Source organism: Balaenoptera ricei, chromosome 18 (genome assembly GCF_028023285.1).
Source record: "Balaenoptera ricei isolate mBalRic1 chromosome 18, mBalRic1.hap2, whole genome shotgun sequence".
In the NCBI taxonomy this organism is placed as follows: Eukaryota; Metazoa; Chordata; class Mammalia; order Artiodactyla; family Balaenopteridae; genus Balaenoptera; species Balaenoptera ricei.
Genome location: NC_082656.1, coordinates 1069753 through 1091140, shown reverse-complemented (window position 1 = coordinate 1091140; position 21388 = coordinate 1069753). Strand labels below are relative to the sequence as shown.

General features: G+C 43.9%; 1 protein-coding gene across 12 annotated transcripts in view; it reads right to left on the bottom strand.

Annotated features, from left to right (window-relative positions):
* IFT88 (intraflagellar transport 88) overlaps positions 1-21388 on the bottom strand; it is a 74959-nt gene that overhangs the window by 8676 nt on the left and 44895 nt on the right. For 4 of the 12 annotated variants that reach the window (XM_059902998.1, XM_059902994.1, XM_059902989.1 and 1 more), the window contains 9 exons: positions 20266-20352; positions 18077-18263; positions 15466-15574; positions 13556-13706; positions 12945-13060; positions 11165-11217; positions 9431-9496; positions 5874-5980; positions 234-1170 (listed from right to left, as the gene is read on the bottom strand). In XM_059902998.1, coding sequence (XP_059758981.1) covers positions 766-1170; positions 5874-5980; positions 9431-9496; positions 11165-11217; positions 12945-13060; positions 13556-13706; positions 15466-15574; positions 18077-18263; positions 20266-20352 — 1281 coding nt within the window. In that variant the 3' untranslated portion in view covers positions 234-765. Of the gene's footprint in view, positions 1-232; positions 1171-5873; positions 5981-9430; positions 9497-11164; positions 11218-12944; positions 13061-13555; positions 13707-15465; positions 15575-18076; positions 18264-20265; positions 20353-21388 lie in introns of those variants that run through there. The other 8 variants (XM_059903000.1, XM_059902991.1, XM_059902996.1 and 5 more) reach the window with 5 other exon arrangements.

Genomic DNA, 21388 nt, shown 5'->3' with positions numbered 1-21388 from the left:
ACAGTACTTTTATAAAAATCCACTTTTGTTTAAAAAAAAAAAAGTCCCATTTAAAAAACGTATTGATATATGTTTGTATATATTTGTAAAAATGCCTGGGATGATGAAATGTCAGAATGCTAACAGTGATCTCAAAGTCGTGGCTGAATGATTTTCACTTTTTCCTTAACACATTTTTATTTGAATTAAAATGTTACTTACAAAAGTAATCTACCTGTATTTTTAGAATAACATTTGTTTTTTCAATAATATGAAAAAAAAAAAGATGCCATTCCCACTTTGGGGAAAAAATGAGAGAAGAAGGTACAAAGAGAAGAGGAGTAAAGGAGATATAAACAAAATGATGGAAAAATTAAACAGGGAAGTGCTGGGAGAGTGTCTTCTCCCCGCCGCGAACACACGACACTGCTCTCCGGCAGGGGTCAGTCAGAGTCGCCAGGACCCGCGCAGCCCCACACTGTCACACTGTCACCCGCCCCCGGGGGACAGCGGTCACAGGATCCGAGGGTGACGGCTGCAAACTCCCGCAGCGATTTGACGTCTCTGACATCCAAGTATGTGGTCATTTTCTAGCCATGTCGGGGACAGACTGGGACGGACCTAAGCGCGCCGCGGACGGCTTGGGAAGGCCAGCCGACAACGCTGTCCTCATCTTGCTGATGAGAACCAGGTCTGGAGCTGGCCGGGACTGAGAGGAAAGCCCAGGGTTCCGTCCACCATCCGTAAGAAGTAGATTTTTGTCTTAGAACAAGGAGCAGTTGTTACCTAGTTAAGGATCCTTAAGAAGATTGGCTCTGACTTCAAATTCAAGAGAAAACAGAATTTAAGACGCTTCTTTGTAGCTTCAACTCCAAAGAACCCACGAACGTGGCCGCACCTCCCTGCCCTCAGACCTCTCTCACACCTTCCCGTCTCCACGCCAGGCCCCGAGGTCCAGCCACACCTCCACCGGGGACCACTCGGACCCCTGGTCACGGGCCGAACCCCATCCAGTGCACACGGGCAGCAGGCGACCTGTGTGTGTCTCACTCTCCTGCCAGGTGACGAGAAGCTGGAGCACCTCGTCCGTGTCAAGTGTCTCCTGAGCAGGTGACCCAAGGACCTGGCGCAGGGTGATGCCGGCAGGCGGGACTCCACGGCCTTTAACCAAAGCGTCGCGGGAGCCTCACCCTGGAAAACGTCAAGGCCCAAATCACCACACACTTGATACCAAGGATGAATGCTATATAAATTATCTTCTGTGTTTTTGTTGAACTTTATAAATGCAGTAACGTACAAAATGGGCAAAACATTCTTGCAGCTTTCATTACATACGTAAACTTTAAAAATTTTGCATTTTTCCTTCACAGTTCATTTAAAGCTATGCCTTTATGAGATCTTCATACAGAATCTTTTTCCTTTTAAGAACTATGACCAAAAGGGTTTCTACTTCAACTAGCTTCTGGCAATAACTGGAAATTTGAGCATAAGTACCAACTATATTTTACATTAGTTTTGAATGTCACATATTATTTTAAGTTGGCCAAAGAAAGAATTTCTTGAAATTATTTGATTTCTTTGGGGGGAAAATGGCAAATACTGGGAGAGGAATTCTCCTTTTGAATATTGTGAAAATTTAGAAATTCGATTTTTAAAAAGGAATAAATTATTAATGTACTTCATTTGTGAATGAGCAATTAAAACTTTGTGTTTTGTAAACTATCTGTTTCCCCATCTTCTTCCTCCCTCCTAATCGTTTCTTTTTGTCCCTTAATCCTCTTTGGTTTGGGCTGGTATTTTTCTCTTCCTTGTCATATTTAAAATACTCAGCCTTCAACTCCTGTCTTCCCATTTTGCTCTCTTCCATTCGTGCAATGAAGTTTGAAGAGTTCCTTGCAGCTAATGTTCTTCTGTTCAGCGAAGCGGAAACTCGAACTGTCTCTTAAAACCCAACACTGCTGGGGGGCAGCTCCACCCCACGCCCGGGACTGTTTGCCACGGCTCTGCAAACAGGGCACAAAGCTCCCTCCCCGCCCAGGAACACAGGCCCCCAGCACAAAGGGGAGAACAGCCTCCTTCTCCGTAAGTGTTCCAGAAGAGGACGCACTTCTCTGAAAAGTCAGTCCAGAGAAATGAATTTCCAGCTTTAGTGCTTTAAGGTAGGAGCTAGGGGCCTGGGGAGGTCCATGATCCCGGTCCACATAATCCTGAATCTGTTTCTCTTTCCTTCTTAGGTCTACACAAATCCCTTTCCATTTCAAAACAGTGTTTAAAAATCCATGGCCTGATTTATTTTGTGTTTGCTTTTCCCCTTAAAGCAGATTCTGTATCCTGAGCTGGTGTTTGATCATTTGAAGGTAACCCTTTGGGAGCGTAACACTACACCAGTGCTTCTTTCTTGAAGGTCTGTGAATAAAAAATGCGTTTGAGAACTTGTTTAAAAACCACACAGATTCTTGGACTCCATACCCAGAGATTTTAATTCTGGGGTTGGGGTAGTCTGGGGCGAGGCCCAAGACTTTGTAACTGTAAGAAGCCCAGGCGATTCTGAGGCTCTGAGGGTCCACAGGCCACACTTGGAGAGCACTGTTCTGAGGCCCGAGCTCTGATCGAATCAGAGTGAGCTCACAGAGGTGCATTCTCGTTTAGCTCATGGAGTGAGCTACCAACGTCCTGGATGCAGAAAAGGAAGGACTATACACCCACTGAAAGTAATTGGTCGCATCATCATTTTTCTCTACTATCCGTAAGGGAGCAGGGCATGGCAGTCAGGAGCCTGGACTCAGAAGCTGGCCTTCCCGGATGTGAATCCGAGGCCTACCCCCCAACAGCTGTGTGACCTGGAGAAAGTTGCTTTGCAACCACGGGCCTCAGGTTTCTCATCTTAAAGAACAGTAATAATAAAACCACATCCAACATCATGGCGTAGGACTCCTGTGACGATTGAATTAGCCAGTACATGCAAAGGGCTAGAGCGGGCCCGTGCTCATCACGCACTGGGCGTTGCCGCTGCCGGTCGCTGATGCCCAGCTGAGCAGACGCCATCAGGGGGAAGGAGGGGAAACTGCAGCCAGAGCAGGGAGACCAGGAAAGGCCACCCAGCCTCGTCACTTCTTTTCCTTCTGCTGCCAAACTTCTGCCACCGTCAGCACTGGCAGGGGCAAGGACAGGGTAAAGACAGGGGCTCAGCTCTGCATTCCTTCCAGCAGCTCAGGTAAAGGTGTGGCGTGATTATCCAGGACATCCCTGGTCTCAACCCTGTGGCTGGTTCCCAAACGTCTCCAGCTAACAATATGGACGAGCTCAACTACAGACACTCAGAGAGCTTTAGCAAGGAACACCTGAAAGCTAGACAGACTAGAAAGTCACCAACTGGAAAAAAGATACCTAACCATGTGGAAATATTCAAAGAAATCAAGATATATCTGTACAACAGGTATTACACAGGCCTCGGCAATGATTTTATGAAGAAATCCTAATTATGAAGGAAAAACGTTAAGTTTTTGCATCGAGACAGATTCTAAACAGGAGACACACAGGAAGAGTAACAAGAAGTTTTAAGTTCAAATTTAGAAAAGGATAGCATCCTTACTTCAGGCGTTTATTTGCAACATTTTGTTTCATAACGAATAGCGTCTCATGCACCACACAGCCAGGAAACAGGGTGCCCGCCCCACGGCTCACAATCTAGACAAATGCACGGGGACACCCAGCGATTTCCCGAGAAGGCTGCTCTCGGACCCACAGGACTCCTTCTCTGTAAGCCTCTGCTCTCCTTCCCAGGACTGACCTTTTCCACTAATTTCCCCCTCAATTTTGTGTTCATAAGCAAAATATAAGTGAGAAAACATCAAGAAAATGTTTCTCTTTATGTAAGATTTAATGAGCAGTCCCAAAGAACAATGGAGAAACTGATCTCAAGGAAACAGAAAGAAAGTGCTCTGTGGATAAGGGCTGTGACTTAAAGGAAGACGAAGGAATGACTGGGACGAGAGGACGTATCTGAGTGATGCAGGCACAGTGCAGTGCGGCAGTGATAAGGCATTAGGAAGAGAGACACTGCTCGAGCACAGTGACACAGCGCTCACTTGGGTAAGCCAGTAAGGTAAGCACTGCGTAATTTAAACGCATCAACTGTAACTCGTCTGAGCTTACTAAGTGTCCTTAATTACACCATGGCGAGTACAACATAAGAATAAGAGGTCAGGTCTATGAGAGACACAGACAAAAGCTGACGATGTTCACCGAATACACAAATACTGTGATGAAGAGGAATCAAGAGGCTGAGTAGTCATTAGAAAGGAAAAGCCGTTTCAATGACATTCGATACTCATTTACAACAGTAAAATCACAAGCCCCCATGAGCAAAAGAGAACAATCAGGACAGGGGTTGCAGTCGGGTGCGGCGGGGGGGGGGGGTGGGGGGTGGGGGGGGGGGAACCGGTGGGGGGGGCTGCCACGTCAGAAGGAGAGGAGCACCTGTAGCGGCCCAGGCTGTCTAGATTCAAGGAGGGCAGGGGCTGGCAGGGGCTCTGAGGAGGGTGCGTGGCGGGCACAGGTCTCGACCTGACCCCTCAAGTTCACTTCCCAGGAGTCCTCGGAATCCATGTTTCCTAAAGCCTGAGTGCGGCCCCCGGAAGCAGGAGCTAGAAGGCTCCTGGCTCCTCACTGGGGTGGGGGGCGTCCGGCCGGGAGGCCCACTCCCACTCGGCTGCAGGGTCAGCACATGGACCCCATGCAGGATCCAGAACTTGCCTGAGCTCATGTGCACTGTTCAGTCACCGTTCGTGACAAACCACTGATGCTTAAACTTACGAAGTCTGAAGACTTCCAGATGCACCCACGGTTCTACACTAAGTAACTTCACAGAACTAGTTTTGAGCTCCAAAGAATTTCACGGTTTGAAATAGATACTTCTTTTTGATTCTTCTTAATAAAACAAATGTAATAGTAATTATGATGATAATTATGATAATTTGAACTTCCAATTTGTACTAGTTTAATTTTACAAAACTTTCACACAGTTATCTAATTAAATTAGCAATTGGTACGTGGTATTCAGCTGGTCTTCACAGCAGGTTGTAACTATATACCTTAGCAGTGGCATTTTAATACCAACTTGATGTTTTATAGGATTTTTAAGGTAAAGATCTAGGTCATGCTCATAATGCTTTTACAACTGATAATTTAAAAAAGAGAATAAAACAATCAGGTCACATCTTCAAAGCAAAAACAAGATAACCACATTTTGAAAGCAAATACGATAGATTTAATTATCCAAGGTAATTAAATTCTTGAAAAAGCTTAAGCTTAAAGAATTTTCTTTCTATGAAAGGCGGATACTCAGAAATCATGTTAAAGTTTTAAATATTCTAGGCTCAAACACAGGAGGGATTATTCTCTCACAGAAGTAAAACACTTCAGGGAACACAGAAATACACCTGAAGCCTCTGTATCAGCAATCCTCAGAGCCATGCCCTACGATGCAACAGAGCAGCCCAACGAACTGCTGTTGTAGGCAAGTGACTGTCTCCTGGTTTCCACAGGCCACGAGACTCTCCAGCTGACACTGAAATAACATGCTAATGTAGCTAAGAAGTTACGTCTACAAATTAACCTGCAGCTATTTTGTACCGGGGAAATTACAATTGTTAGTCTATTAGTAGATTTCCACTAAAAACTACACTGAATCTATTGCACTTTCTCTGATTAGGAACTAGATTTTGACTGAATTTTATCCTAAAACTAGAGTTTTAGTTATTCCTCCTTTTATGCCACAGCAGAAAAATAACTGCAACTTAATTTCACTGACAGAAGCCCAGACGTCACTCAGCTGAGCTACAGAAGGCTGACATTTTCAAAATTGACAGCAGTTTTCGGCTCACATGACATACCTGTTCCCTGATTTCTTTCATTTTTTCCAATCTCTTGAGTTTTGTTGCATATTCTTGAACTTCTTTTAATCCAATATCTGTGCAGAGACGAACCAAGAAACGTAGACCTAAATTATGAAAAATATTTTTAGAAAAGTATTTATCCATAGTGTTCAAAGAACAATAAATCAATAAACTCAGTCTTCTGGGACCCGGGTAGGAATGCTGCTCACAAACAGTGTTTGTTTCTCTTGAAAAATCACTACACTTTGTATTCCTGGCCCTCTGAGAACTGACCTCCCTGGAAGAGGGTTTAGAGGGACTCTGCCCACCTGCCCTTCAGGAGAGACCACAGCATCTATAACCCAAGCCTTTATCTCCTCATCTGCTTCTCCTTTATACCACTTACGACTCCTGACATACTATATACTTGTTTATTGTCTTTTTCTTCCCACTAGAATCCAAGCTCCAGGAGGCCAGGATTCTGGTCTGTCTTGTTTTCTGCCACACCCACAGGGCAGGAACAGTACTGTGTACCAGCACTGCAGTCACCCCATAAGAATTTGTAAGTTAGTGACTAATTCATGACCATTAACGTATTACAAGAGTAATGGTACTAAAATAATCTAAAATGTCACACATTACTACTGTGTAAATTGCCTATGTATACATTTACCCTGATAATGCACAGTAAGAAGGTAATTTATATTTTCTATAAATAATACTCAATTATCTCTCTTATCTACCCATCCTTGGAAAGAGTGGCTTAGGAATATTTAATGTAAAATAAAGCCCACTGTTTTCGGTAGATATCCTCTGAAATTTAGCATGTCACCTGTAACTCTATGGAGCAGGTCAATTTTTGATAACTGAAGAATGTATTTTAAGATTAAATCACCCTTTGGGTTCATCAGAAAAGTACTCTGCTCAAAGTGAGACCTTACATGAGTGCAAGTGTTTTTCCTATGCTACCATAAGGTAGACTACTGATTACACCTGTTTTGAAAATTAAACAGGCCAGAGTACCTTGGACATTCCCCATGGCACAGATAATCACTCAACTTTTTTTTTTTTTAAACGCTTTTTAAAAAAAATAAATTTATTTATTTTTGGCTGCGTTTGGTCTTCGTTGCTGCATGCGGGCTTTCTCTAGTTGCAGCAAGCAGGGGCTACTCTTCGTTGCGGTGCACGGGCTTCTCATTGCGGTGGCTTCTCTTGTTGCGGAGCACGGGCTCTAGGCGCACGGGCTCAGTAGTTGTGACTCATGGGCTCTAGAGCACAGGCTCAGTAGTTGTGGCGCACGGGCTTAGTTGCTCTGCGGCATGTGGGATCTTCCCGGACCAGGGCTCGAACCCGTGTCACCTGCCCTGGCAGGCGGATTCTTAACCACTGCGCCACCAGGGAAGTCCCAATCATTCAACTTTTACAGTGAATCTTAAACTCTCTTTAAAGAAAGAAAAGTGGCCTTGCTTGGAGGTGCTCCCTTTGTTGTCCAGTGCGGAGGTGCTGCAGCTACTGCAGTGGTCCTCAACCGGCAGCAGCTGCATCCCCAGGGGACACCCGACAATGTCATAACAGGAAGTGTGCTCCTGGCACCCAGTGGGTGGAGCGCAGGGATGCTGCTAGAACATTCTAGAATCCACAGGATGGCCCCACAGCACAGGATTATCCGATCCCAAATGTCAGTGCTGCCGAAGCTGAGAAACTCTGCCCAGCAGACTGTTGGGTTTCCACTCCCCAAAAGCTATTACTGCTCTCATTTCATCTCTAAAGTATCAGTTCCCCAATGTGACTGAAGTTAAGAATCACATTAAAAGCTGTTAAAAAAGAAATAGGAAAATAAATAGATGAGAAAAAAAAAAAAGAAATAGGAAAAATCAGATATCTGGGTCCACTGCAAACGTGAATGAGAATCTCTGTAGGTTGGGCTACAGATTTGTAGTTTTTACAGGTTTTACAAGTAATTCCCATGTATCCTGTTTTCTGACTGGCATTTGGAAACTGCTGTGAGCTAACGGACCCACATCGGACCAGCATTACAAAACTCCTCGCCCTTAGGCTCTTAGCAAAGGCCATAATTCTGAGCTCTCTGCTTTCACAGAAGTCAAATTGAGAAAAATATTACTGAAGGAACATGCAGCACGTCTAACCCCCGGACCAGGCTGCGCCACTGAAAACGTGGCCCAGAAAAGACCTGTTTTCACTGAAATGTGCTGTTTTGTGTGCACGGTCACTGAAGGACAACATTCAAAACGGTCTTTTCAAACACATGATTTGTTGGAGGGATGTTAGTAAAGCTAGGAGCTATGACATCTTCCAGTGACCTTTTATCTACTCTCCTCTGTGTCTCGACACGACTGAAGAGTTGAAAGGATTTTCTTCTTCCCAAAGAATTACTTTTTATTTCCTTATAAATAGTACAGATTATAAAACCAACTGTATCTGCTCTCCTCCTTTAGTCACAAAGCTACTCGGGGCCATGTATAGTTTAGTGAGAATGTGAGACCTATGAATGTGGTTATTTTGTACTCTTCCGGATCCTGATCTTGTTGCTGTTACTGTAACACTGTTACTTCAAGTTGCATCAAATCTACTGTGCAATAAGACTGGAAGAACTGAATATTTTATACAAAGCCAACTTTATAAAAGGGAAATAAGTTACATATAATGTTTTAAAATTAATTTGCCACCAGTATCAGCAAGATTATTAATGTTCTATTATCATAAACTCTAAAGGTATTTTTTCAGTCTCAAAAAGTTATAATTAAATGGATGGTTTAAAATGCCTTTTCTAGGGCTTTCCTGGTGGCACAGTGGTTAAGAATCTGCCTGCCAATGCAGGGGATATGGGTTCGATCCCTGGCTCGGGAAGATCCCACATGCCGCGGAGCAACTAAGCCCGTGCGCCACAACTACTGAGCCTTCACTCTAGAGCCTGCAAGCCACAACTACTGAACCCACGTGCCACAACTACTGAAGCCTGCGCGCCTAGAGGCCGTGCTCCGCAACGAGAAGCCACTGCAATGAGAAGGCCGTGCTCCGCAACGAGAAGCCACTGCAATGAGAAAGCCGTGCTCCGCAACGAGAAGCCACTGCAATGAGAAGCCCGCGCACCACAACGAAGAGTAGCCCCTACTCGCCGCAACTAGAGAAAGCCTGCGTGCAGCAACGAAGACTCAACGCAGCCAAAGATAAAATAAAATAAATAAATTTATAAAAAAGAATTTTTTTAAAGAAATAAAATGCCTTTTCTATAAAATACCACAGTTTATGAACTTTAAAAAATAATAAACCAAAATTTATTCTTAAAATTTCATAAAGCTTTGAAATATAGATCTGTTTACTACTGAAGAGAATTCAGTGGTACATTTAAATCCATCAACAATTAAATTCTATAAAAATGTGTACTTGCATAGTCAAATTTTCTGATCCTATAACCACATATTTAAACATATGTACCACAAATTATAGGTTGGTATCTATGTATGCAATTACTGTAGCAAAGGTAATTATTACATATTAGGACATAAAATGTGAGAACCTATACTTTCAAAGTTACAAAATGTAGGCTCACTTACATTCAACATTTTCTGGAAATTTTCTGTGAATATCTTTGTAAGTATCTAATGCTTTTTGGTAGTTACCTATAAGTGAAGGAGAAAAAACAAACATACTAGCAGATTATAGAAATTAACAGGATTCAGCAAAATACTAATTTAAATTCAATATGCTGGCACCATTTCATTGGTTTAGAAGGATGACTTTCATGTTTGCCATAGGCATAAATAACCATTCCCAATATAACTTCTGTTTTTTGTTTGTTTGTTTTGGCTGTGCAGCATGTGGGATCTTAGTTCCCCGACCAGGGATCAAACCTGTGCCCCATGCGGTGGAAGCGTGGAGTCCTAACACCTGGACCGCCAGGGAGGTCCCTCAATATAACTTCTGGAAGAAAATGTACAGATAAAATAAATCTGAAAAAGGGGTAGAGCGGAAGTAAATGGTTGAAATTTAGTTCTACTTCTTAAAATAAACGAAGTAATAACATTAATTTCAACGTTATTCACTTGGAAAAGATGAAAAATAACTTGTTTTGCAGTTTTTATTTTCAAACATTAATAAGTTTACAGAAAGCATTTTGTTTTGTAATAAAATAATTTAGCTTCACATGGCAGCAAAGAATAGGAAAAATGAATTTTGGATCAAAGACCTTTGCTAAAATCTCAGGAAAGAGTTATGCCCTTACGTCTGGGCCTCCTGTACAAGGGGGTGGCCCGCCGGCCTCAGCGTCGGGGTGGAGGCTGAACAAGACGGAGACCGGAGCACCCAGCGCACAGCCGGGCCGGCTAAGGTGGCTGCTCTTCCCCTCGCCTGCGCTTCAGCGCTCAAACCCGAGGAACACACACACACGCACACACACACGCGTGCACGCGCGTCACAGGACAGGCGCTAAACGCACGCAGGCAACTCAGACTCGCCCTGACGTAAATAAAATGTGTATACAGCGAGGTCTTCCCGCCAACAGGAAACACGGTAACATTAGAGACCAACCCTCAAAATGACTTGAGGCCACACCGCACCTGTGTCCCGCTGCCACCTGAGGGGCTCTCGGAGGCGGACAGAGGGCCCTAAGAAACGGCGGGGACTGCTGCCGGTGGTCACAGCTCACGCTTCCCTGGGTAAGGGAGTTCTCCTCCTGGACATCTGTTTGCTCTATAAGAGGGACTGCATTCTTCACACTTAACTACATTAGCATGTTATTTTAACTACACTAAACATTTTAACCACAGTGTTAACATTTATCTCCTGTTTAATCTTGATATTTTAACAGTATCGTTCACTTCATGGCTAGTCCCAAACCATTAACACACTGACACTGCAGAACAGGCCAGCAGCACAGGACAGGATAAAGACAGTCACTGAAAACACAACCAGGATGACTAGTGACATCTGCTGTACAAAATCAAGTCCTGCGGCCCCAGTTCTGGGCTCTCCTCAGCTTTTCAGGTGTGAGAGGCTCACACATTGGGCAGAGCACACAGGATGTTTAGAATGAGGTGACTAGATGGGACTTCCCTGGCGGCCCAGTGGTCAAGACTCCCTGCTTCCAATGCAGGGGATGCGGGTTAGTAAACGTAACTTTTATCTGTACGTAGTAACCACTGTGTCTTTCATATAATGCTTGATATGTGTACTTATCAAAAGTTAATCTTAATAAATAAATCTACAATAGGAACACATTTATATGCATAATTACCTAAAAGATAGAAGCAAGCAACACATATTAAAGTGAATAAAATTAAAGCATTTACCACTTCTTCTAAAACAACTAGCTACCATCAGCTGCCATTTCACTTGTGTGGGCCTGTAAAAGAAATAAATTATGTGAAATTAGAGATGAAACAAAAATAATCTGTGATGGCCAAACAGTTTTATAAAGCTAAGCTACATATCTGTACTATCTTTCAATTACTTTTTGACATTTGATTAGATCATCTTTATTATTAAAAATAGCATATATACAATTTCCTTCATTATTATCTGTCAAATTTATATTAGGAAATTTAAATTTAGAGTCCTTCAATTAACTCACACCTTTATTTAGACATTCTTATAAGAACCACCTCACCAGTTTGGGTAAAGACCACAGCATTCTATTTTAAACATTTTTATTACCTTTGCCATATCTTATACTTAGTACCTAAGGCTTAGAAACCTAGGCTTAGGCCTGCAAATTTAGTATCCAAGAGGCAATTTTTGACCTTGTGTTTGAACAATTAGACTTCAACTAAAAAGAAAGTAAAAAAGAAATCTATTTTCTTTTTTTTCCCTTAAAAAGAAATGAATTTCTTTTCTAAAATAAACATGACCAGAATTTCTAAAGACTACTACTAAAAATTTCTGAGAAAAACAAAATTTGAAGGAATAAAAGACTAGGGAATAATTTAATGCTCTCCTCACTTCTCTTTTTTTTCAAATTGAGGTATAATTGATTTACAGTATTAGTTTCAAGTGTACAACACAGTGATTCAAAATTTTTATAGATTATACTCCATTTATAGTTATTATAAAATATTGGCTATACTTCCTGTGCTGCACAATACATCCTTGTATCGTATTTATTTTATACATAGTAGTTTGTACCTTGTAATCCCTTACCCCTACCTTGTCCCTCTCCGCTCCCCTCTCCCCACATCTAATGTTAAAATTCAATTTGGCCAAATACAAAACACAACATGATATATCCCAATTATTTTTGAATAATGAATAAAACATTCTGATATGAATTTAAAGACATTTTTAAGAGTTTGTTTTTTTTTTTAATAAGTTTCCTCACTTTGATTTCTGTTCTGTCTGAAGTTAATATTGCTATTCCTGCTTTCTTTCTTTTTTTTTTTTTTTTAAATAAATTCATTTATTTATTTAATTTTGGCTGCGTTAGGTCTTTGTTGCTGCACGCAGGCTTTCTCTAATTGCGGCGAGCGGGGGCTACTCTTTGTTGCGGTGCGCGGGCTTCTCAATGAGGTGGCTTTTCTTGTTGCAGAGCATGGGCTCTAGGCGTACGGGCTTCAGTAGTTGTGGCTCGCAGGCTCTAGAGTGCAGGCTCAGTAGTTGTGGCACACGGGCTTAGCTGCTCCGTGGCATGTGGGATCTTCCCAGACCAGGACTCGAACCCGTGTCCCCTGCATTGGTAGGCGGATTCTTAACCACTGCGCCACCAGGGAAGTCCTGATTTTTAATATATAATGTATATCAATTACAAATTGAGACCAATGAAACATTTCAATTAGGACTCTTTCAGAAATGAAACTTTGTCTTTGGACTGAGATAGTCATTTTCTGATTGATAAAGAAATAATACTTGTTTACTGAGATGTGAAAAAGAAAAATACACACAGAAAAGTACCTTGAAGGTATTTTTTAAAACATTTGCATAAAAAGGAAATATATTTATCATAATAAAGACCAAGTCAAATGAAACACAAGAAAATCGAAATGATGCCTGAATGTTCACTAATAACTGCTCATGAACTCAGTACGTCTATCAGATTGTAGACATTTAACTAAACATAAAATCGTAACAGTTACCTACTGTATAAGAGAAGCTCTTTCAAAGTACTGAATGGCTTTTTCACAAAACTGGGTGTCGATGTAATAGGCCCCGAGCCACTCGATGACTTCAATATTGGACGGGAAATACCTATACGACTGGAAACGGAGGTGTGACAAAAGAACTTCAGTCACAACGCACAGTTCACTCCCCAACATCTTCCCCACAGGCTGGATTAAGTTATACAGTGTGGCATTTCTTAATTAAAAAGTATGAGCTGTCACAAGCACTGTTCAAGTTTTGAAACTATGTAAGATTTGGAAAACTTAAGATTTGTTTGACACATTTTTCAATTATCTATAAACATCTTTTTGATGTACTGATATATGATCCGAGTCAAATTAAATATGCAATAGACTCAAAAGGGATTAAATCATCCTTCAAGAGAAAAATGCATTGGTACCTTTTATTTTACTTTTTATTAAAATAATCAAAAACTAACTTTATATTCCACAAATGTTTTATTTTAAATCATTATTTATTTAAAAGCTAATAAGCATTTATAATTTTTAAAAATTAAAAGGCCTGCTGTCTTTTTTATAACAATTCACAAAAGGCTAAAAAGCAGAAGGAAGGCAAGTCTGCACACCCACCTCATAGTAATACTGGAATGCTTGGGATTTATCCCCCTCACTGTCATATAGTCCTCCCAGTTTCGACAAAGCTCTGGAGTCAGTTGGAACAACACTGATCAGCTGCATTAACCATTCCATAGCTTGATTGGGATCTTCCATTAATTCGTATCTTAGACAATTTCAATGAAGGATAACACAATTTTTCTAAATTCACTGATCAATAAGCAAACCTAAAACCAACATTTCATAAAAATATTTCCTAGTCTGTACTAATGTGCTACTTAATACTGTTTACTCTGGCTTTCGTCAGGGATGAGGATGAAAAATGGTCATACTGGCAATAACACTTTTGTCCTATATATATATATATATATATATATATATATATATATATATATATATATATGGGACATATATATATATATACACACACACACCTTGCTTTTCCTTTTACTTCATTACTACCCACTAAGATCAACTGCCAAATTTCTAGTAGAATTAATAGTGTGCTGTTTTATTCAAAGTTTTGTCCAAAATTTGTCCTTAAAAAAAATGCCTGAATGCTGTGTTTCAATTATTCTACCTCTCTTAAATGTTCAACATTTTAAAGGAATGGTTTCCATGTATTTTCCATTGAGTTTTCCCTAATTACATTACAAGCCCAAGACAGTTTTTTGTAGCTTTAATGCCTAGTAAGTCCTCTGTATGCACTCAAATAATTTATTCACACCAGTACTTATTGATTACTTACTATTTATTTTGTATTAGTTGTCTTAATGAAATGAAAATATTCCAATCCAAAGTTTCACTGAAAAAGAGCCTTGGGGCTTCGCTGGTGGCGCACTGGTTACGAATCCGCCTGCCAATGCAGGGGACATGGGTTTGAGCCCTGGTCCAGGAAGATCCCACATGCCACGGAGCAACTAAGCCCGTGCACCACAACTACTGAGCCTGTGCTCTAGAGCCCACAAACCACAACTACTGAGCCCTCGTGCCACAACTACTGAAGCCTGCTCACCTAGAGCCCGCGCTCCACAACAAGAGAAGCCACCACAATGAGAAGCCCGTGCACCACAATGACGAGTAGCCCCCGTTTGCTGCAACTAGAGAAAGCCTGCGTGCAGCAACCAAGACCCAATGCAGCCAAAAATATATAAATAAAATAGATAAATTTATTAAAAAAAGAAAAAAAAGAAGAGCCTTCTATTTTTAATGATGACAAATGTGATACCATAAGAAATACATAAAAATAAGGAAATGTATTCAAACAGCCTCAAACACAACAACTGCTTGACTGGATCCAAACTGATCGGGAACTGGGCACCAGCAGGTCATGACACTGGCACCTTCAGAGGCATGAACTGGACAAAACAAAAAGGCTAAAAGAAATAACTATGCCACTATCTGTTCTAAAATTAACATTTTTTATCAAAAAAAATTTTATCTACCCTACCAGAAGCACAGGAGACAATACTCAAAATTTTTTAATCATTATCATTATTATTATTTTTTTTTTTGGCTGCGCCACACGGCTTGCGGGGTCTTAAGTTCCCTGACCCGGGGTCAAATCCGGGCCCTGGCAGTGAGAGCGAGGAGTCCTACCCACTGGACGGCCAGGGAATTCCCTGAAGGGTCTAATTTACGCTCAATGAACATCTTGTGTGGACTCGACATGATACCCAATTACTTCAATTATTATGTCTAAAAATTAGTACTAGTTGCAACTTCTAAATAATTCCTCCTACAATGCAAATGACCCTTTAAAACAGGATCACTCAAATAATATTTTCATCACATATTAATTTGACAGTTAGGTTTTAAAATATACCCCCATCAATTAATTCACTGGTTAAGCTTATTTAATAAGTGGTACTCAATCACCAACTGAGTGAATTAATAACTGTCCTTAAGTTTTTCACATAAGATACATATTTGCTATCTGGTAAAGGACTTGGGCGCTGTTTCTTAGGATTGCGTGAAGTTTCAGGAAACAGTCCAAAGCTTCATCAAGCCGGTTTAGCTTCTTATAGGTAAGGCCTTTAAAAAGAAGAAAGAGAAAAAAAGGTAAGCTATAAATACTAGTACTGGTAGTAATTTTCTCAAAGTAACAGAATGAATATTTAAATATAGGTAAATAGTCATCCAAAAGAGAAAATAAAGATGAACACAATCAAAAAAAAAAAAAAGGAACAAGGCAGGGGCAGGAAATTCCACTAATGTTTGGCAGACACTAAACCATGAAAGCTTTAGTGCATGTTTTGAAGTGTTGAGGGGAGCAGGAATGACAAACATTAAAAGAACAGCACAAACAGTTCAGAAATGGGCTGGGTTACAGAATTTAGTTAAAGTCAGGGAGGACTGGGACTTCCCTGGTGGTCCAGTGGGTAAGAGTCAGTGCTCCCAATGATGGGGGGCTGGGTTCGATCCCTGGTTGGGGAACTAGATCCCGCATGCATGCTGCAACTAAGACCAGGTGCAGCAAGAATGAATGAATTTATGAATGAATGAATGAATATTTTTTAAAAAATAAATAAACTCAAGGAGGACTAAGGGACAAGTAATAAACAGTGCCAGGACAAGTGATTATGCATGACGAAAAAAACCACACATTCCTCTCCTGAATTTATTCCTTTTTCAAATAAATTCAATTTTTATTTTAAAACTAAATAGAAAAAACAAAGCTATAAAAGCATAAAAGGAGGGCTTCCCTGGTGGCGCAGTGGTTGATACTCTGCCTGCCAATGCAGGGGATACGGGTTCGAGCCCTGGTCTGGGAAGATCCCACATGCCGCGGAGCAACTAGGCCCGTGAGCCACAACTACTGAGCCTGCGCATCTGGAGCCTGTGCTCAGCAACAAGAGAGGCCGCGATAGTGAGAGGCCCGCGCTCCGCGATGAAGAGTGGCCCCCGCTTGCCGCAACTAGAGAAAGCCCTTGCACAGAAACGAAGACCCAACACAGCCATAAATAAATTAATTAATTTAAAAAAAAAAAAGCATGAAAGGAAAATGATTTTGTCATCTTGGGGTAGGGAAGGGTTTCATAAAGCAATAAACAAATGAAGCCACAAATTTTCAAAAACCAAATTTGACTACATAAAAAATAGAAAAATTCTGTTTCACAGAAGAAATTATAAAGCTCCCTTAAGCGACAGACTAAGAGAGGCATTTAAACATATGAAGAGGCCAAATGGACGGGGGCCTGGTGAGTGACCTCATGCCCCCAGGCCCCCACACTCACCCCTCTTCTCCCAACCCCTCAGTGCCAGGTAGAGTTGCTAATGCCCCCTGCCCCTCCCGTCCCACCCAGCCCAGCCCGGGGAGGAGAGATCCAGCTGCCTGGACACTCCCAGGACACAGACGAGACAGACGGCGCCATGGTGGGGAGTGGGCAGGCCTCGAAGGTCCCACTCAGCCTCAGCTGCAAACTCCTAGATTCCAGAAGGCCAGGCTCATCAGACATGGAGGAAAGATTGTCACAGGAAAGAGAGGATAACATGAACAAGCCAACCAAAGAAGCAGGAGAAGAAACCTTCAGAGGAAACTTCACTGAAAAGCCAAGACATGAGCCTGCACTGCATCAACATGTGTCTGCAACAGCACGAGCTCACGATGGGGTGGGGGTGGGGGGGATGAGGGGTACACACAGGGGGGGCACAAATGGGGGGGCACGACGGGGGGCATGACGGGGGGACACGATGGGGGTCAGGTGACCTCTGACAGGCAGGGGAGGGATGGGGTGGTGTGAGCCTTCAGGTCTCTAACAGTTTATTAAAGACAAAATCTGAAGTAAAAATAACAAAATGTAAAAATGTGTTAAATATAGGTGGTAGGTACAGAGGTATGCTTTTTCTCTCTTTTTTTTTTTAGTGTTTGAAATTGTTTGTAATTAAAAAGGAAGGGACTTTCCTGGTGGTGCAGTGGTTAAGAGCCCACCTGCCAATGCAGGGGACACAGGTTCAAGCCCTGGTCCAGGAAGATCCCACATGTCATGGAGCAACTAAGCCTATGCGCCACAACTACTGAGCCTGCATGCCACAATTACTGAGCCCGTGTGCCACAACTACTGAAGTCCACGCACCTAGAGCCCGTGCACCGCAACGAAGAGTAGCCCGCGCTCACCGCAACTAGAGAAAGCCAGTGCGCAGCAACAAAGACCCAACGAAGCGAAACATAAATAAATTTATTAAAAAAAAAAAAAAAAAAAGAAAAGAAAGGAAGAAAATGAGATTTTTTCCCCCACCTATCAGTTTGGCAAAAGTTGAATTATAATATCCAGTATTAGCAGGAATTCGGGAAACATTCTCATACCACAGTGGGAGGAACCTGAAAGTCTTTTTAGAGGAAATTTCGGCAACATCTACCCAAATCTCACAAGTGTCCACATTCTGAGTCATTAATTCCATTAAAAATAGTCTATAATCCAAGAGTCTTCTTTTCAACTTTTTGTTGCAAGGAACTCTTCCTCTCAATGAATTGGAGCTTTTTAAGCAAAAAAAAAAAAAAAAAAAAAAGAAGGCAATTTTGCCTGTTTTACTTACCAATATTGTAAAGTGCTTCAGTACAAGAAGAATCATTTCTTAGAGCCTCTTTATAGAATTCAGCTGCCTTCTCATAGTCACCATTTGCAAAAACTGTATTCCCTTTATTAGTAAGAGCTGACGGGTTATATCTGTCAGAGTTCACAGCTAAATCTGCATAGCTACTGGCTTGTGCGAACTCATTCTCCTAAAGTACAAAAATATACAAATTATTTGAAGTTCACTGTACCCCTTCTGCCTCTTCTGAGATTACAGACATGATAAAGGGACTTTCCGAGATTACAGACAGGATAAACAAGCACATATTTTACATATCTTGGCTTCGCTGGACTCACTCCACAAAAGGTCTTACTTGTCAAGAAGTTTCTTACAACCGACTGCTCCACAGCTATGGTCTGGACACCAGCACCACTTCCACAGCAGCGGTTCCATCTCCAGCACCCACCTTCCTGCCATCGCTGACTGCAGGTGGGAGCTCCCCACACCCACGGCACCCACCCAGCTAGAGGCCCCACCGCCCTCCTGCCCCGTCACCCTGGGTCACCCTGGCTGCATGGCCGGTGGGTCCCGCATCGCCACAGCCCACGCCTCCGCTCCGTCCCCACCGCCAGTGCCTGATTAGGACACGGCTGGGCTGGCATTCACCTGTGCCGCGAGGGCCTCCCACCTCTCACAACATAACTGCTGGTGCCTCGTCGGCGTGGCTGAGGGAGGGGCGCTGCTTCCCACCTCCCATCCCCCGTGATCCTTGTCCAGTGGCCGTGCATGTGAACGTGTGGCGGCACCTTACCCTCTGAAGGTCCTTCCCAGTCTCCAGGGGCAGGGCGGGTGCAGACTCGCACCCCTGGCCCAGCTCGCCCTCGCTCCCCACCCATGTCCAGCTATTGCTCCTGCAGAGGACCCAGATCCGCGCCGGGCTGGGCTGTGGACCACAGAGGGCATCCGAGTCCCGCAGACCTCTCCACCAAGTTCACGGGCACCTGGGTTGTTTCCACCCACTCCTGGTTATTATGAATAACGCTGCTCTGAACATTCACATACAAGTATCTGTGTGGACTCCCTAAGAGCGGGGTGCTGCCATCATAAACACTAAACCGTGTAACACTGTCTTTTGGATTAAGCTTCAGGCACAACTTAGAAGAGCAGTGACGGGTTGCTGACGGGGACTGGAGAGCTGTGAGGGGATGACCTCAGGGTCCAGGGAGGGAAGGGCAGCTGCACACGGAGGGGAGGGGAGGGGGAAGGGAAGGGGAGAGGGGAGGGGGAGGGGAGGGGGAAGGGAAGGGGAGAGGGGAGGGGGAGGAGAGGGGGAGGGGAGGGAGAGGGGGAGGGGGAGGGGGGAGGGGAGGGGGAGAACACGAGGCGGCTGCAGGTGCAAAGGCCCAGCCCAGCTCCAGCGGACCGTCCTGCAGGGTGGGCTGAGCCTTCCCCCGCCGCCCCCCCCAGGGGCCTTTGTTCTCCCGTGCCCCCTCTCTGCTCTCACCATGCCTGCCCCCCCCAAAGCCGTCATGCTTTGCTAGTTCCTTTCCTGTCTCCTCCACGGACTTGCACTCTGGCCTCCTCAGCCCCCAGCCCTGTGCTCTGCTCACACCCTGGAGACACCGCCTGCTGTCTGCGTACCAGAGACAGGGCTTCAACAATTCACAGCTACTTCTCACAGTTCCGGAGGCTGGAGGTCAAAGACCAGGGGGTCAGCAGGCCTGGTATCTGGTGAGGGCCCACGTCCACATCTGCAGACGGCCTCCTTGCTGTGTCCTCACAGGGCACAGGGCTCTGGTCCCCTTCTCCTCTAATAAAGGCACTAATCCCATCATGGGGGCTCCCCTCATGACCTCAGCTAACCCTAATTCCCCACCTCCAAATACAGTCACGTTGGGTGTTAGGGCTTCAAAGATGAATTTTGGGGAGACAATCATTCCGTCCATGGCATCTATCATCAAAGCTTAAACCTCTACAGAGACAACCACGCATTTTATCTCTAACCCTGATTTCCCACCTGAGATCAGCTCCACAGGTCCTCCCTCCGTCCTCCTTCTGAGATGGCCTCGCACTCACATCCACCACCCAAGCGGCCCCCAGACCCACCCCAGCCGTGCTGTCCTTCTCCACCCCGCTTCTCCAGAGCCCCTCCTTGGGCAGCAACGTAAAAATACCACAGTACCAACGTAGTTATGAAAAGCAGAACTCACCAAATAATACAGGAATGAGAGGTTGGTTGCAGCTGCACTCTTCACACTACTGTCCTTTTTTTCAAACATTTTTAAGGTCTCTACAGCCTAAAAATGAAATATCTGCAAGTTATTACCTTTGTAATATGATAGCATTTAGGCTTAAGTTTGGGGACAAGACCAGGGAAGGCACAGAGGGGTGATTAGTGTGTTCAGGAAAACAGATGACAGATGAGAATTTCACTTGATTATCAGTACTTGTGAAAAAGAATTCTCAAAACTGGGATAGAAAGCAATTCTGGGAGCGTCACAAAGTGACCTGATACAGATCCAAATGTAACTACACTCTGAAGCCATGAGGAAAGCACATTTTTACCCCCTGGCAAGTCTGAGATGCCCCGACCTGGCAGGACACTTGGGATGACAGGCTCCTTGCATGAGAGGTGGATGAGTTCTCCACCTAGAAGTTACTGAAAGGTACCAGAAACAGGAAAAAGACATGGTTTTCCTTCCTTCCTTTACAATACATTTACTGAATAGAAAATGCTTGGCTGCTGGCTCCTGGGGAGCAGTTGTGTCCAAGCAAAGCCCTGCTCAGCTTCTGCAGGGGCCGCAGCTGCTGCTGCTGGACGCCCGTGTGGTCCGAGCCCTGAGCCGGTGGACGCCGTGCGGTCCGAGCCCTGAGCCGGTGGACGCCGTGCGGTCAGAGCCCTGAGCCGGTGGACGCCGTGCGGTCCGAGCCCTGAGCCGGTGGACGCCGTGCGGTCCGAGCCCTGAGCCGGTGGACGCCGTGCGGTCCGAGCCCTGCGCCGGTGGACGCCGTGCGGTCCGAGCCCTGAGCCGGTGGACGCCGTGCGGTCAGAGCCCTGCGCCGGGCCACCGAGCACGTGACTCTCCTGCGGCCAAGGGCAGGAGAGCTGCACACCCGGTCATAGCGCAGTAAAGAACTGCTCTCTTAAAGGGTCTTGATTACTCGAGAGAAAACTGTTGAAAGTTTCCAGACCATTAGTTTATAATCCCACAAAGTAAATTCTGTAAGAGAAAAACCCAAACGCCATACCCTCCATCTTGAGACCCCCTTTCTCACTTTCTTTCTTGGAAGGCTCTTCCATAACAAGAAGCTCCTAAAACTTACCTGGAAGTG